At 42.4% G+C, this 16,938-nt stretch overlaps 2 protein-coding genes across 2 annotated transcripts; one reads left to right on the top strand and one right to left on the bottom strand.

The window, feature by feature from the left end:
* Positions 1–349: 349 nt before the first annotated feature.
* Positions 350–4,998, top strand: LOC116253757 (cellulose synthase-like protein D1). The gene is made up of 4 exons (XM_031628746.1): positions 350–433; positions 538–633; positions 1,237–2,071; positions 2,174–4,998. The coding sequence occupies exons 3-4, from the start codon at positions 1,542–1,544 to the stop codon at positions 4,731–4,733; spliced, it is 3,090 nt and encodes a 1,029-aa protein (XP_031484606.1). The 5' UTR covers positions 350–433; positions 538–633; positions 1,237–1,541; the 3' UTR covers positions 4,734–4,998.
* A 2,157-nt stretch (positions 4,999–7,155) lies between these two features.
* Positions 7,156–11,209, bottom strand: LOC116252261 (uncharacterized). Its single transcript, XM_031626410.2, has 9 exons — positions 10,781–11,209; positions 9,721–9,872; positions 9,344–9,439; positions 9,168–9,230; positions 8,749–8,817; positions 8,399–8,501; positions 7,913–7,984; positions 7,729–7,817; positions 7,156–7,618 (listed from the first exon to the last, which is right to left on the bottom strand). Exons 1-9 carry the CDS (start codon positions 11,181–11,183, stop codon positions 7,466–7,468), a joined length of 1,200 nt encoding a protein of 399 aa, XP_031482270.2. The 5' UTR covers positions 11,184–11,209; the 3' UTR covers positions 7,156–7,465.
* Between the last annotated feature and the right edge of the window lie 5,729 nt (positions 11,210–16,938).

Raw genomic sequence — 16,938 nt, 5'->3', positions numbered from 1 at the left:
ATAAACTAATATACTACTTTTTTAAATCATAAAAAAGTATGCCATGACTCCAAATTAATTAATTAAAGAAGAAAGAAGATTTGCTCTGTTTTCATTGGTACCAACTATCACGTCTTCTCCATGACCCCCAAACTAAGTCCCATGCACGACATCACCCTCAATTCTTCAATGTGGCTATACCAACTCTGCCCCTGGGTATCTTTGTCCTTGCCTTACTACATGAAAGCTAATGTCGTAATTTTTATGGAAATGGAGAGGTATCACAGTCATTGCATGCTTGGTGAGGAAGTTGAAACCATTTGGTGATAAGACGGGGTTTTAATAACATATAGCCGTTCTCTGCGTCCTTCTTGCTCTCTCTCTCTCTCTCTCTCTCTCTATACTGTGATGACTCCTGCAACTTTTCTCCTCATCTGATCTGATACTTTCGCAGGTTTGGAGTTAAATTTTGCTTCCCAGCTTTTTATTTTTCTCTCTTCTTTTCAAGAAGTTCCTGGACATGTAATTTGTAAGATGAATTTTCTCTCATTTTTGCAGGTTGCGACTTGGCTAATTCAATCAAGAAGATCAGGAAATTGCGTGCATAATCCGGAGATGAGAATTCAAACCTCGTGTAGCTTCAATCTTTTCTTGGTAATTATCAAGGTGGAATCGATAATTTCCACATCGAATTGAGGCCTGAGAATGCTATCGATCTCTAATATTGATTATTGCAAGCAATATCTTTCATTTCCATGGAAGAATGTTGGTTTAGGTTCCCATCGTCTTGAAACTTAAAAGCAATTCTTTAGTTTCTTTCTTGCTTGTCTTCATGAAACAAGTATGTTAAACTTTCTGAAAGAATATGCATACAATTTTTTTTTCCAGAATTCAGAAGGAAATTCGTTATTGGCAATTCTGATTTCTTCAACAACAGGCTGACTACTCTTTTTAGGATATTGCAAGAATCAACCATGCAATTCTTTACGATCGACCATCTAATCGCTTCTTTTTGTTCCATTCATTAAGCAAACGTTATTCTCTATCAATATTCTTCCTTCTGGTATTGTTGGCGTAAACTTAAAACCAGGTATAATCCAATATAAACTTTGATTGTAAAAGAAGAAATATGAAGTATTTTTTATGATATTCTCCAACAAAAATTGAATGAAAGATAATTTCGACATTGGTCTGACAGATATCTTCACCGCGTCCAAACAAATCAATGCTCATGCCTTTCCGTGGTTTAATTTGCAGGTTTGATTAATCGATCAGAGGATCTTACTGCTTGACAGGAGTTTTGGACACTTTTTTGCTTTTTCACAAGCGAGCTAGAGCTATGCTGGATTTTCGACTTTATATTGAGAGATGCAACTCTTACTTCTCCTATTGGAGATCAAATAAATAAATAGTCCTCCTCCTTCAAATTAAGCCTTGGTCAAAAAGGAGTACTTGGCACGGAATTCCAATCTCTTCCTTCCCGATCTCCACCACAGTTAGGCTTGAGCAGCAGCCCCTTACCTCAATACCATCGGAAATAAGCTATTACCAACTCCCCAGCCATGGACCCACTAAACCACAATGACTCAAACAAGGCCATGCCGCCCCGGCCAAGTCCGTCCGTCAAGTTTGTCCGGCGGACGTCTAGTGGCCGGTTTGTGAGCCTCGATAACATCGAATTCTCCGGCGAGTTCCCGACACCCATAAACTATACGGTGGTAATGCCCCCCACCCCAGACAACCAGCCAGCCAAGGCAGAGGATGGTCAGGGCCCTTATGGTTCGAAATCGTCCTACCAACATGATCAGACCACTGCAGGGGCTAGGGGGGGTGGTGGTAGCGGTGGGCTCAAGCCAAGTCAGTCCATGATCGTGAGCCAGACAGGGGACTTTGACCACAACAGGTGGTTGTTTGAGACCAGTGGCACCTACGGGTATGGGAATGCCTTCTGGTCTTCGAGTGATCATGGTGGTGGGTATGACGTGGTCGATGATGACACCATGAGCGTGAGCATGGAAGCTTTCCTTGACAAGCCATGGAAGCCACTGACGAGGAAGCTTTCCATCCCAACTGCCATTATCAGCCCATACAGGTTAGTTTACCTTTACTTTTATTCTTTCGAACGAATTTAGCAAAGATTCGTTCTCTAACTCTGATTCGCTTCCGAAAACCAAAAAAAAAAAAAAAATTGCAGGCTTCTTATTGCGACCCGGCTGGTGGTGCTAGCCTTCTTCTTGATGTGGCGTGTGAAGCACCCGAACCCTGACGCCGTGTGGCTTTGGGGAATGTCCGTCGTCTGCGAGCTCTGGTTCGCCTTCTCATGGCTGCTCGACCAGCTCCCTAAGCTTAACCCCGTCAACCGCTCCGTCGACCTCGTTGCCCTCCACGAAAAATTCGAGTCCCCTTCCCCTTCCAACCCTTCCGGCCGCTCTGACCTCCCCGGCGTTGACGTCTTCGTCTCCACCGCGGACCCCGAAAAGGAGCCTCCTCTCGTCACCGCCAACACCATCCTCTCCATTCTCTCCGCCGAGTACCCGGTCGAGAAGCTCGCCTGCTATGTTTCTGATGACGGTGGCAGCCTCCTAACTTTCGAGGCCATGGCGGAGGCCGCCGCCTTCGCCGACCTCTGGGTTCCCTTTTGCCGCAAGCATAACGTTTGCCCCCGAAACCCCGAGAGCTACTTCACGGCCCGCGGCGACCCCACCCGTTTCAAGAAGGACCCAGACTTCGTCCGCGACCGCCGGCGAGTCAAGCGAGAGTATGACGAGTTGAAGGTCCGCATCAACGGTCTCCCCGACGCCATCCGCCGCCGATCCAACGCATACAACGCCAGGGAAGAGGAAAAGGCCGCTAGGGAGACAGAAACCGCCGACCCGGAGGTCGCATCGGAGGCAGCAGCCATCCTTCAACAGGCGACGTGGATGGCGGACGGTACGCACTGGCCGGGGACGTGGTTGGTGCCGTCGCCGGACCACAGCAAAGGTGACCACGCCGGTATCCTTCAGGTGATGACCAAGGTACCTGACCCCGACCCTGTCTTAGGCGGCCCTGATGAAAATAGGATCGACCTCTCCGGCGTCGACGTGCGGGTGCCTATGCTGGTGTACGTTTCCAGAGAGAAGCGCCCTGGGTACGACCACAACAAGAAGGCAGGCGCCATGAACGCCCTCGTTCGTGCTTCCGCCATCCTCTCTAATGGACCCTTCATCCTCAACCTCGACTGCGATCACTACATATACAACTCTCAGGCCATCAAAGAGGGTCTGTGCTTCATGATGGACCGTGGTGGCGATCGCATCTGCTACATTCAGTTTCCTCAGCGGTTTGAAGGGGTAGATCCTTCGGACCGATACGCCAACCACAACACCGTGTTCTTCGATGGCAACATGCGCGCGCTCGACGGTCTCCAAGGACCGGTCTACGTCGGTACCGGCTGCCTCTTCCGACGTGTTGCTCTCTATGGCTTCGACCCACCTCGGACGTATGAGTATACCGGCGTGTTCGGTCAGAGCAAGCACCACCTACGGTCGCCGTCGCTATCGTCGACCATCTCGGACGAATCCGCCTTTACCGAACCTCCCCCGCCTCTAGATGAAACTCCTTCCGACATGCCAAAGAAATTTGGGAACTCCACGCTTTTTGCTCACTCGGTCCCGGTTGCCGAGTTCCAAGGCCGGCCGTTGGCGGACCATCCGTCCGTCAAGAACGGTCGGCCTCCTGGTGCGTTACTGTACCGTCGAGAACCGCTCACTGCACCCACCGTGGCCGAAGCGGTGTCAGTCATCTCTTGCTGGTACGAGGAGAAGACGGAGTGGGGAGACCGAGTGGGTTGGATCTATGGGTCCGTCACGGAGGACGTGGTCACGGGGTACCGCATGCACAACCGGGGCTGGCGGTCTGTGTACTGCATCACGTACCCCGATGCTTTCCGAGGTACCGTGCCTATAAACCTCACCGACCGGCTGCACCAGGTTCTCCGGTGGGCTACCGGCTCCATGGAGATCTTCTTCTCTCGCAACAACGCTCTTTTCGCCAGCAGGAGGATGAAGTTCTTGCAGAGGGTAGCATATCTCAATGTCTGCGTCTACCCATTCACCTCCATCTTCCTCATCGTCTACTGCTTTCTACCGGCCATCTCCCTGTTCACCAGCACCTTCATCGTGCAGACCCTCAGCGTAACCTTCCTCACTTACCTGCTCACCATCACGGTCACCCTCTGCTTGTTGGCCATCCTGGAGATCCGGTGGTCCGGCATCGATCTCGAGGACTGGTGGCGGAACGAGCAATTTTGGCTTATAGGTGGTACCAGTGCGCACCTGGTCGCGGTGCTGCAGGGTCTGCTCAAGGTGTTCGGCGGCGTGGAGATCGCGTTCAAGCTCACATCAAAGTCGGCATCCGAGGACGAGGCCGACGCTTTTGCGGACCTGTATGAGGTGAAGTGGACCAGCCTGATGATACCGCCGATCGCCATTATCGTGGTGAATGCGGTAGCGGTAGCGGTAGGGTTCGCCAGGACAGTGTACAGCCCGATACCGCAGTGGGGCAAGCTCTTTGGTGGGGTGTTCTTTAGTTTCTGGGTGTTGGCTCACATGTACCCATTCGCAAAGGGGCTCATGGGAAGGAGGGGGAAGCTGCCCACACTGGTCTATGTGTGGGCAGGCTTGTTTGCCATCATAGTATCGTTGCTGTGGATCACCGTCAGCCCTCCAGGCAGTAGCAGCAGTGGGATTTCTGGGGGCACTCTACAATTGTAATTGACATTCTCTTTTGTCTTCGTTACTTTCGATTAATCGGTTCATTTTGTAAGTTTAAACAGTTCCAAATTAAGGGCTGAGCAATTTTTGTCTTTCTTTTCTGTTTGGGTTTGTCATTATAGCTTGTGTATTGGAAAGCTAAGCCCAAGTGCATGTAGATGACCTGCACCTTTACATTCATCTGCGTGGCTCTACTGGGTGCACAAGGACAAAATTAATTTGGAGGGGGAAATGAGGTCTTTTTTTCTTCTCTCTTTCTCCATCACTCGTTTCTCCGATCTTCCTGTAATAACAGATTGATTGATCTTTTGGGGTGCGCTTCTGTCCCTGTCATCCGATAGAGGCCCGTTCAGTTCATTAGTGACAGCAAAGACTTTGATTGCGGCACACTACTATCGACTTTCTGGATGCTATATCTAATGTTTGATGATCTGAGCCCTCGGCTTTAAATGGTTTTTGAATTTAGTAAGCAAATTAAAATCCAAATCAATTTGGCTCGAAATCGATATTGGTTCCGCTCATAATTCAATAGGGGAACCGTGCCCTGATCCATGTCTCGAATTCAACCCAGTAAAACCTGACTCTTTTCAAGCAAGACAAGCTAGCTATTTGGATATGCATGGTAGTAGTAGGTAGGCAGGTGGATAATCTAAATCCGTCCACACAATGTATGCCATCTCTCCAAACTTAGTTTAGTGATGCAATTAATTGGTCACAAACATGGAGGCACCGTGCAGGCATGAAACCATTGACCTCTTTCTCCACTTATTATGGCTGACTTGCTTGGATTGGCAAGTTGCATTGCTCCACTAACGTTTAGCATGTCACTTAATTTGGAGTTTGGATATCGGCAGAATGAGTCTGGTCTGGCTTAAAAAAGTGGGATCCGCTCATGGCCCAGACCCAAAAACCAAAGCTTGCATTCCAACTGGGACCCGACCTGGGTAGACGCGGACATTTTTTTCCTACATTTGTTTGCATCGATAAAGCAAGTAGACTTTCTCCTTCTCTTTGAGGTGGATGGACACCTTCATCCCCCTTCTTAATTTCTTGCATAGGAAGAAGAAGAAGAAGAGAATTGATTGACGCAGTGGCATTCCTTGTCCATATTATGATGTCGATTTTCAATGGCTGCTGACCAGTAGTTGAGATGGGTGATTAGAAAATGCCGGGGTCCAATGGTAGCACTGTCCACCGATTTAGATTGGTGACTGGCTATGGGTTTCATACCAAGTAGGCGGTCCGGTGCCTCCTCTGGCTTCATCTGATTCGATCATGTGGTTTATAGTCATTCATGGTAGGATTACATCAACCTGATCCACTTATATACTCCGATTTGCGTAATCCACTTGCCTTCGTCAAGTTTAGTAAAGTGAAGAATTTAAAGTTCCTTACGTGTTATGAGGTCCTCGTTTAGTCACTAATTGATCTGTTTGAATCATAAACCTGATGCCGAAAGAACGGCCTCTTGAAGTGCTTGCTTTGCAGGTAAACAGTTTTTAGATTTTGGGATTCTACTTCAAAGAAGCCAAAGCTTGATTCGATAAAGCATGTTAATTTGGAGGCCTCAAGTTCGCATTTTTTTACATGTTATTGGATTTTGGTACCTGTCGGAACAGATGCCTTCTGTCTTTGGCAAGAAAATCATAATTCGAGTTCTAGTTCGTTCTTAGTCATATTCGGATTTCTTATCAAATCCAAGTAATTGGATTTGGATTTGAAATGATTGTGGGATGATATGGCGGATCTTTCTGTTCCTATTTCGGACCTATGCCTATCCCCTTACATACCGGAAAACAAGAAGCCATTGGTCCATAAGCCACGTCCATGTTCACTGAATGTTTGTGGGATCAGACATGCAAACGAAGTATTCGACCAAAACTCTTCGCAATTATAATTATTTGGGCTCCGCAATAATGTTGACTAGACAAATACTCATTGGCCATAAATTGATATTTGATCGAATTTGTCTGTCGAGTCGGAAAAAATATTATTTAATGACTCTCATTGTTTATTCTTTTCCAATTCATCGAACCACATAATTCGTTTCATACTTTATTTTTCCGGTCTGTGTGCCCAGGACATACATATACGTAGAAGTTTCTTAATTCCCTTTCTCATTTTTTTTATTTTTGAGGTCTTTTGATTGAAGAAACGACTCCATTTCATTAGATTTGGTTATGAAGGGGAAAGAGTAGGCAACTTCTCACAATCCAACAAGCAACGGTACATCACAACTCAGGAAAACCAAGACTGTGGTAGAAGAAGAGAATGAAAAGTTTTCTGAAGCATAATTGTGGTGTGCATAGAAACTGCAGCAGCTGGAAGTGCGCAAGCCCTGGAGCCATCTACAACACAGAAGGGGTGAGAGAGAGAGGGCTAAAAAAAAGTGCACAAAACACTCTTCCAAGGCTAGGCGATATTTTCATGAAATTTTCTGGATTTTTGAATAAAAATTGACTCAGTAGTGTAGTTATCATCCATCTAGTCTATACATCAGCCGACTATCCAACCAACTCTACCATATACAAACCTAATGTATATTCTATAATCTATAGTACACCAACTCTTACATTTTTTTATTTTTATATATCCACAAGCAGAGACGGCTAGGCATCCGATTATGAATTTCCCTGCACTTCAGAATTGCTGTACAAATACTCTCTAACCAGCAAGAATGCAGCACAAACAAATTAATGGCCGTGAATATTCCTTCCACATTGTGTTCGTCTTCATAATTTGTTTGTTCTTCTTCCCTCCTCCCTTACTTGCTGGATTCTCTGGCGAAACCTACGCCTGTGATCATGAATTTTCCACAAGCCATGGCCCAAGATGACGGCAGAGTATATGCCATGGGTGATCATGGGCGCAAGAATATTATCCGTCTGCAACAAACAGGAAAATAAACAGCAAATTCAGCAAATGCACCTGAGAAAAGTAAATGGTTTCAAGACATAGTAATTCTCAGAATTTGGTAGTGAAGGTCTTTGGTCACCTTGATCCATTCGAAACCCAGGTAGAGGGCCAAGAGACCTTCTAGGAGGGGCGAATATATCTTCTTCAATTGTCTCCTTTCGTACCAAGCTGTCAAAGAGGAAATACTGCTGAGTTTTCTGTGTTCATTATTCCCTTGTACTATGCTGATCACACTTCACATACAATGAGCTCAGAGGACAAACCTGCAAAGAGCTTTTTAAGATCTTCACGACCGGAACGAGTTGGTAACGTTGGTGCGATGACATATGTGGGGTCTGCATAAAAAGGTTAACAATTGTATAAATTGAATGAAGAAGGAGAAAATATGCTACATATGTGGTCAATCAGATCCTAGAAGCCGAAAAAAAACAGTATCAGAGATACGTTTGACATCCCAAACACCTCTGGCTGTAATGACAAAGCCTGTCTTCCAACGATAGAATATTTTAAAATTTGATGTTAGAATCTGTGTCCTTGGAACCTAAATTTTTTGAAGCAGTGAAGAGGGATCGAAAGATGTAACTGTAAAGTAAAGCCACAAGGCCATTCCCCAATTTCCTTATGGAAAGGGAAAAAAACGACACACCACTCCAACAGTTACGAATGGAAAAAGAAGCTCGGCATCTGCTGGATGTGTGAATAGAACAGGAAACCTTTTAGAGAGCTTCAGCATCGTTCTAGGTACTCACCTTTGGGAGAGGCAGCAATATAGTAGAGGGAACCTGTAAGAGCTGCCGTTATTACAGCAGCAAAAGCTTGCGCAAATGGGACAAAAGGAGGAAACATTCCAGTCTGCACAAACTCAAGCCATAAATATGTCAACAACAAAGTCCAGCAACCTTAAGTAGGAAAAATCCAGTCACTTGATGAACGAGCAGAAAAACTGCCCAACCAACTCAGAATGAAACAAACACCATGTGCAGCTATTCCTTTTGAAAATAGACTGAGGGTAAGTTTCAAATTGATTTGGGCCTTGCTCAGTTTTCAGTATTTTGAAGACAAATCACTGAAATAACTATGAACCAAGTCAAGAACGAACCAGAGATGTAATTCCAGGAGCGTCCTTCACCAATTCTGTGCCTCTCAGAAACATGTGCGCCAACCCCCCCTACAACAGTCCAATTTCTTTAATTCAGAAAGCAAACAGATGTATGGCCCTATTAATATTAAGAAAGGAATTCACTAACAAATTAGTAAATGACTTTTTTTATGATTAGTCACGAAATTCATATTAGCATGCCGGTACCTCAATCAAACTGGTCTATTGACAGGAACAAGTAAAAGCCTAACAATAAGTGTTTAACGTTTAAACATCAAGGCCATTTCCTGAATGTTTAGAAACTTATTTGACTACATGTTAGCTGCTAGTCAGGCCTATCACTTTGTAGTCATCTGATGCTGAGGAACGCTTCATCAGTGATGAATAAAAGAGAAAAGGCGAGTTTCATAAAGCCAAACCTGCACAGCAGCACGATAAAACAACTCCTCCCCAACGGAACTCGCAGCCACAATAAGTATGAACTGCAGTGTACAGAATAGCCGTATATGAAGTTTCTTAACCCACAAGAATGTATTGGGCAGCAGTAAAGACTAAGAAAAAGCAAGCTAGAAAAAAGTAAGGATCACCAACATACCTGCCATGGAGACATCCCATAGAAAAAGCTCCTTAGTTCCTCATCTTCAACATCTCTAATTGCACGAGCATAAGGTGACACCTTGACAACCTCATCCTGTCAAACCAATCAAGATGTTAAGTATCTCCACGAATCCTATCTTCCCAAGATATGATTACTCCAGATTCTAAACCTATAGTGAGTGACATAATAACAATAAACAAATACTTTTTGTAAAGAGATCAAAGGGAACGGAGGAGGAAGAAATTTAGCATGCCAGAGAATCACCTATACGGCTATACCTACTGTTACCAAGATTAAAGTATTAAAAAAAAATCAGAAAAACAATCAAATCCACTGAAGAAATAAATAATTCACCACAATGTGGAGTAGCGTACATCTAGTATAAAGAGGAGGGCCATTATAGGAGGAACCGCATATCCAAGTCCATCTAACAGAGCCTCCAGTGAGAAATGGAATCCACCCATCGAATCAACTCCCGTCATTGAGGACACAAAATTGCCCGCAAGCGCCATGGCACCATATATACCTGGATGTATTGAATATCAAATTGATTAGCAGGAAAAATGAAAAGGAAACAAGCAGAAACATCCACAAATTAAACCAAATTCGGACTGCCCTACACAACTTAACAAGAAGCTAAGAGTTGAGACAAAAGATAATCAGGTTTTGATTATCCAATGGACCAAAAAAGTTCTCATCATTTACTTAGTGATCAAAAGACAAAAAATATCAGTATGTCATAAAATTCCAGTAACTACGCCGAACTTCTCAAGAAAAACGAGGACGCAACAAGCAGTTGCTTCGGAATTGGAATTGTGCATCCAATTAAGGCAGCGCACATTAAGGAGATTCACTGACATGAAGTGTTGGCGATCTTCTATAAAAATTTTAATTCGTTCTAAAAATCATAAGAAAAAACAGTTAAGGGAATTACATAAAGAATTACTTTAATTATTGAATTATAAATTTTGGATCTCAAGTTTCTCATTGTGGCAATTTGCACTCGATTTTTTGTTACATCACGTTCAAAAATCAGAAAACTAGACAAAAATATGACGAAAGGGAGGAAAGTTCCCAATTTGAAAAATACAGTTGAAAAGTTGGAAAATAATCTAAATTACAGCAGCTAACAAATATCCGAAAGTTAAAATCAGTAAAGGAACCATAATACCCTCAGTTCTGCCTGGAGGGAGAGGATTAACAGGTCGAAAGTTACAGAAGAAGAAAAGAAAGAGAAAAATATATCCGCGATTTGACAATGTTAAAAAAAGCAAACTAAACTGCAGTGGTCAAAAAAGCAGAAAACAGAAGGAGGAAAAAAAAAAAAAAAAAACGGACTCGTCTTCCAGGAACCAATGAAACCAAACACCTCCAATTCGTCCAAAAAGACGTACCTGACTTGGAGAAGCGAGAGAGAGAGAAAAGAATGCTTACCCATCCCGTAGCTCAGGCGAACGACCGCGCCGAGCTTCTCCCACACAGGGAAGTCCGCCTCTTGGTACCTCCGATCCGCCGTCGACGTCGACGCAGACGCCTCCATCCCATCTCCGGCACTCTCCGCTCTCGCCCTCGCCCTAATTCTACCTCCCCCGCCGCTTCGCCATCCCCTTACGCTTCGTTCGCAGTCGGCCGCACTCCTGATCCCCCTCCCTCCAGGAAGCTCCAAATTCCCGGCGAGTAACCGCACCTCGGACCTCCGGCGACGAAGCGTGGTCCGTTCGCCGCCGGCCGGAATGGAGGAGGTGTGGCCGCTGCAGACCGTCCGATTAGGCCACCGGAAGTTCGACACGAGCGTCTCCATCGCCCCACTCTGGCTCCCCGGGCAACGGGTGGCCATCTCTCCTCCACCTTTGGGATATTCCATAAAACTAACCCCTTTTTAAATGAAAATAATTTCTAAATTTTTTTTAAATAAAGCAGAAACGAAATTGACATTTATGCACACGGTCATTGCCAAAATGTAGCGTGCATGTCCTCACCCGCTGCCTCGCATCCGGCAACAGGGAGAGTTTTGTGGTGCCAATGGTGATTGTGAATTTGACAAGGACAATAATTGTAAACTGAAGAAGAAAAAGTAAATTAAAAATTTTAGTGTACGAGAGAAAGCGGGAGAGCGACGGAGACGGCGACGGCGACGGCGCCGGCGACGACCCAGGAGGACAACCTTGGCCTTTGACCGCCTGACTTTGCGCGGGGAATTGCCCACGGTATGTTTGGCTCCTGGTTTTGGGCCAAAATACAATCGATTCGGGTCGATCCAGATAAAGTCGATTTGATTTGGTGAACCATAATTCAAAATCCCGAATCCAGACATTAATAAGGTTCTCTAATGCTTCTAGAACGGATTTGGTGGACCATTTCCAGCTTCCACCCAGGTCTAATTTTTTGTCTGGCCCGGGCCCAAGTTGGGCCAGTACCGGTTACCCGGCAGTGGCTCGACCCGGTGCCCAACTTTAAGTACAACAGGATCCAACTTGATTAATATCTAGACCCACTTTATAGGGAAAAAAACCCACTTTTATGAACGTCAATTGTTTGTTGCCGATATAATTTAATATTCTATTACGAGAATTCAAATTCAAGTCAATGTATGTATATATATACACGATATAATTTAATATTCTATTACGAGAATTCAAATTCAAGTCAATGCATAATATATATATATATATATATATATATTATGACCTTACTCCTTATCAATAACACAGTTACAGATTGTAGCATTCATCAAAGGCTTAAGCAGATGGAGAGCTCACTTTCCCTACACATATTTATTGTCAGCGGACCCGGTGTCTTAACTTTTATACATATGTTTTATTTAAACTAGATAAGATAGGCGAGGCCTAGATTTTGTGGAGTCGAAAGTTGCAAAGTCCAAAACCATAGGCGGACCACAAACTAGAAAAAACACCGCTACTTTTGGAAGCAACCCACATGAAGTTAGCTGCCTCGTCAGTCCGGGCATTATTGTCTTCATTCTACAATTTGTCACGAATGTCCTTTTCTAACACTTTGGATTTCTTGTCCCGCCTATTTATTAGTTGCTCACAACTTGTGGAAATATATCACCAGCAATGCAAATGAAGCGGCTTTTACAAGTTTGATTCAAATTTGGTTCCATACCTTTTCTTCTTGGGTCACACTAATATTGGGTTACATACATCTCTTGAGTTGGGTTTAGTTCTGATCTAGACAAAATATACGATCCAAGGTCTGATTACAGATAATTTAGAATATTATTTACCAACTCGTTTGCCTTTTCCAAAAAAAAAAAAAAAAAAAAATCGCTGGAAATCACCATTTTATATAAATAATCATGTATTAATTAGCCAATTATATTTTCTCTTTTCCTGCTTGAAACGTACATGCAGCTTCCAATCAAGCAAAGACGGACCCGGCACTCTCACCCACTACACCCAACATGGAAGGAAGCTCCGTGCTCGGCCACTGAGAATCTTCCACGTTGCATGAAAATTGCCGCATCTTGCATTGGTTACGTGTCACTCTCTTATTGGAGGGTAAGACTAACAAAGAACCAATAGTCTTCCGCAGCATTGTTGGAGCGAAACCGACCCGTAATCATTGCATGGAAGTTTCTAGTAATAATAATTTCAAGGAGGTGTTTGGATGACAGGGACGGAGTGAGAATTTTTTTGATGAAATGATTCAAAATAAGATTTTTAAATTTTAACATAAACCAAAATACCATTTTTCAAAATTTTTATATAAAACAGGTAAGTAAATGTGCAAATTGTTTTTTGTTCGCTCCCATCATTAACACAAATATTGGGTTTTAAAGAGCAAGGCTTTTAATTTTCTCAGTTTTTTTTTTTTGAGAAATTTTGACTTTTTTTTTTTTGGCAAAGAGAAATTCTAAACATAAGGAAAAAGTGAAATAGATGAAAAACTAACAAACAAGATAACCTAAAAAAAATTTGGTAAAACGATCAATGTTTTAGTAATGATAGAATTGAAGATAAAAAAAAAATTAACTTAAGTTTTAAATTTTAAAGTAAAGTAACGTAAAAATAAAAGAAAAATATGTTATAAAACTGCAAAAAAGAAAAACACGTACGATAATTTTATTTTTGAAGTTTTTTCAAAAAAAAAAAAAAAGGAAGGAAACGGGTTTTTTGTTTCGTTTGACAATGGTTCCAAATTCTATGAGAGGTTGTAGATATTAACTTTTGAATTTCGTGGATAAAGGCTCAAAATTCTTCAACGATCGCAAGGATGAGCATGTTCAAGCTCATTCATTCAACCTCTTCCGGGGAATACCAATGTCATCTCGAGGTACAAGTGCTCGATGTGCCACCGAAATTTGAATCCATCTGTTGGCATAATCTGGCAGAACACATCCTAGTTAGGGATCTAAGATCTGGATTCAATCAAACAGGACTTGCATACCAATGTGATGAAATAATATTTTGGGAATGCTGATATCAAAATGGAAACATGGTGTTTGAATTGAATCAAACGCAGATTGGCATGAACAGATATTTCAATTTTTTGATGAACAATAGCTCTCCTGCAGGCTTCTACTCGTGCTTGTGTTCCCGTATAAGAGAGGAAGTAGATCTTGTATATGTAGCGTTGCAGATGGAACACAAATGAACTGACCTCCTATTCCAATCTGACTTGTACTTTTCTAGATATATGGTGAACTTAAGTAAGAAACCCTGTGTGTTTATGCGTGCACATGTGTCTGTATATGTTCTATTCAAGTGCATGTTTGCGTGTTTGTGTGTGTGCAAGTGCACATGTTTGTCAAATCTCATGCTAGTGCTTGACAAAAACATGGATTTAGTAGTATTTGTATTATCTGTGCCCTTGCATGGATACATATGTGCGATGGAACGTTCACCAAGGGCACATTCTGCGCTCAATTCAATTACTAAATACAAATCAAATAATATGTTACTAAATCTTAATGCAATCATATGCTATGAACTGTTACATTTAATAGTTTGCATCGATCAGGCAAAGCCATCACAATTCACAGGTGCATCTTTTAAGAACTGTGTGTGTGTTCGTGGCTTCGATTTGAAGTCATCAAGAAGTACATGGTACATTCGGTGACAAACGCCTACAAAATTATGTGACTTAGAAGTACTGAACTACTCTTGATTTCATGGACTCTGAAAATCTCCAATCCAAATCTTTAGAGGCACATGCATATGGATTTGAACCATCAGCTCATGCATGGAGGCTGTTCCCTGTTCGGATCTGACCTAATTCAACCCAACCCATTGACATCTTCGGTGGATGAGTAGGAAGAGTATTTTTTTATACCGCCCAACAAATGAGCCAGAGCGTCTACTTTCGATGCTTTAGAGAGATGGTCACGTTATATTTCATCTTAGATGACCCCTTTTTTGTTGTACAAGAAGTGAATGCTTAAGGAATTCGAAATGGAGTCTAGCCACCTATTAGCCCTTGCCCCATCCGTTACGCCAACACATTCGAACAAGACCCATTGATACCGTTCTGGTATTGTGTGCATCTAATTGTAATTTGAGTCTAAAGCCAGCAGAGCAACAAGAGATTAGTCGGATCCAGATCATGTTCATATCCAAGCTGATATGTACGGGAATGCATGGTAACTGGAGAAACTTTTTTGTCTTTTTGGATAAAGAAGAAAATGAGGTACTTGATTTGAATTATTAAAAAGAATATACGGCTTTTCAAATAACACTTTAGTTCGTCGGCCAAGGGCACAAACAAATGATAATGACCCCTTGGTGCATCGTTCATATGTAGCTAATTAAAAGTGCGAATACGACTTGTTATAATTGACATGAATGAATAAAGTAGGCGTTATATCCAAAGGGGAAGAAAAATTCAAGTAGTGAAAGTGACGTTCATATCCATTGATATCCAAGCATATAACTCCTTTTGTGGCCCATTAACATACTACAACGAAAAAAAGTTTCACATTAGGATGCGACATGTCAATAAATGAACTTTTGGATCACCAAAAAAAAATAGTGCACATTGAATTCTTTATATAGAGGACTTGTAAATGGAGAATGTGAAAAATAAAATCTAAGTAATTAAATATGAACCTATATAGCCTACAGCCAACCAACTTGGTCAGGTCAGAAATGATTTACAAGGAGTCACGGATAAAATAACTTGCTTAAAAAGTGAATTAGATTTTAGTATTTCAGCTTTAAAAAGCACAAGTTTAGACATCGCACCGTATAAAATCATCAAAAAGAACTGATTTTATCCAGTCCAAGCTGGGGCGGAACTATCTATTTTATTTTCTGGTATATATATTCTTCTCTTCAATATCATATTTTAATCGTTTAAGGATTTTATGGTATATTTAAATATTGGACTACCCAGGATTATCTTTATTAGGTTTTTCACAATTAAGAGGAGGCAGGAGGTAGGTGTGCGCATGCGTGAGTAAATACCGACCTAGAAAAAGTGTTTGCTTTCCTATTGGTATATCAAGGCAGTTTTTCTTATTTCCATATTGATGCTCCTTAAAATTTTAAAATTTTATTATAAGAGGCTCTGAGCTATAAATTAACAGATGAGTGACCGTTTGCATAATTTTTTTTGGCTCGACCCCTAACAAACAAAGCTAAATTAATACGCATAACGAAGTCGTCGTAGGCCTCGCGTTTTATTTTTCTTTTAACTTGAATAATGCACGTTGAGCATGCATATCACGAATAATAATAATATACACGTTTTAGGTAACATGGGATGACTATTTTCATTTTATAGTGGTTCACTTTTTATATTTTCTTTTATGAAAATAATGGATGCTTCTCAAAAAGTCGATAAATATTTTCCAAAAGAACGTGTTCATATTTTTTTTCAACTCCAATGTAATCTCAGCATTCAACTCCAATATAATCCCAGCATTCAACTCGGGAACCGATTTGATATGACGAGTAATTTTTTGTTAATAACGATACGATTGCAGTTCAAATAAACGGGAATCTTTATTTCCGTGAAAGATAAAAGCGGAGAAATTGTGGCTTGCAGCTTCCATTCCATGTCTATGGGACCAACACCAACTCGGTGGGCTCACATCGAATCGGGCCGGCCTATTACTTGGTGGTGGCCCCAGTTGGGAGGCAACCCGACAGGGACCAGATTGGGGCACGTAGGCTCGAGTGCATGGCTTGGCTTGAACGAGGGTACCTTGACTTGACCTGGGCTGTCAGGCTAAAGCTGGGACATGTTGGATCCGTTATCCAAATCAGACATGGATCCAATCATATGGACCCACAGAATTTAGATCCATCTACTCGGACCCTATCCATCCAATCTTATCATGACACCTGGAGATAGTTGTGCCGGTGAAGCCAATGGCCCCGTTGCAAAGAGAAAATGGTTCCCGTTTGATCCATTTTTACAAACAAATTACATGTGGGCCATGTTTGGAAGAAGTTCACAAAATAATAATCGTAGAAATGTATTAAGAGTGACATCAAAACGTGACAAAGTTCATGAACTTCAGCTTTCCCCAACATAATTAAAAGAAAAAAAAAAAAAAAAAGGGTCCAAGTTCATAAATAAACTGTTTATGCACCATTTCGTGCCGTGACAGTATTATCTATCACCCA

This window comes from Nymphaea colorata, chromosome 4 (assembly GCF_008831285.2).
Source record: "Nymphaea colorata isolate Beijing-Zhang1983 chromosome 4, ASM883128v2, whole genome shotgun sequence".
In the NCBI taxonomy this organism is placed as follows: Eukaryota; Viridiplantae; Streptophyta; class Magnoliopsida; order Nymphaeales; family Nymphaeaceae; genus Nymphaea; species Nymphaea colorata.
Note: the sequence above shows the minus strand (reverse complement) of the source record. Positions and strands in the feature narration are given on the sequence as shown.

What these genes read in the sequence shown, in the direction of transcription:
- LOC116253757 (XM_031628746.1), top strand. Translation starts at nt 1,542, where the DNA reads ATGGACCCACTAAACCACAATGACTCAAACAAGGCCATGCCGCCCCGG. An exon ending in GCCATTATCAGCCCATACAG is followed by an intron (nt 2,072 to 2,173) that starts GTTAGTTTACCT and finishes AAAAAATTGCAG; the next exon opens with GCTTCTTATTGCGACCCGGC.
- LOC116252261 (XM_031626410.2), bottom strand. Translation starts at nt 11,183, where the DNA reads ATGGCCACCCGTTGCCCGGGGAGCCAGAGTGGGGCGATGGAGACGCTC. An exon ending in CCCTCCTCTTTATACTAGAT is followed by an intron (nt 9,440 to 9,720) that starts GTACGCTACTCC and finishes TTGGTTTGACAG; the next exon opens with GATGAGGTTGTCAAGGTGTC. An exon ending in TTTATCGTGCTGCTGTGCAG is followed by an intron (nt 8,818 to 9,167) that starts GTTTGGCTTTAT and finishes GGACTGTTGTAG; the next exon opens with GGGGGGTTGGCGCACATGTT.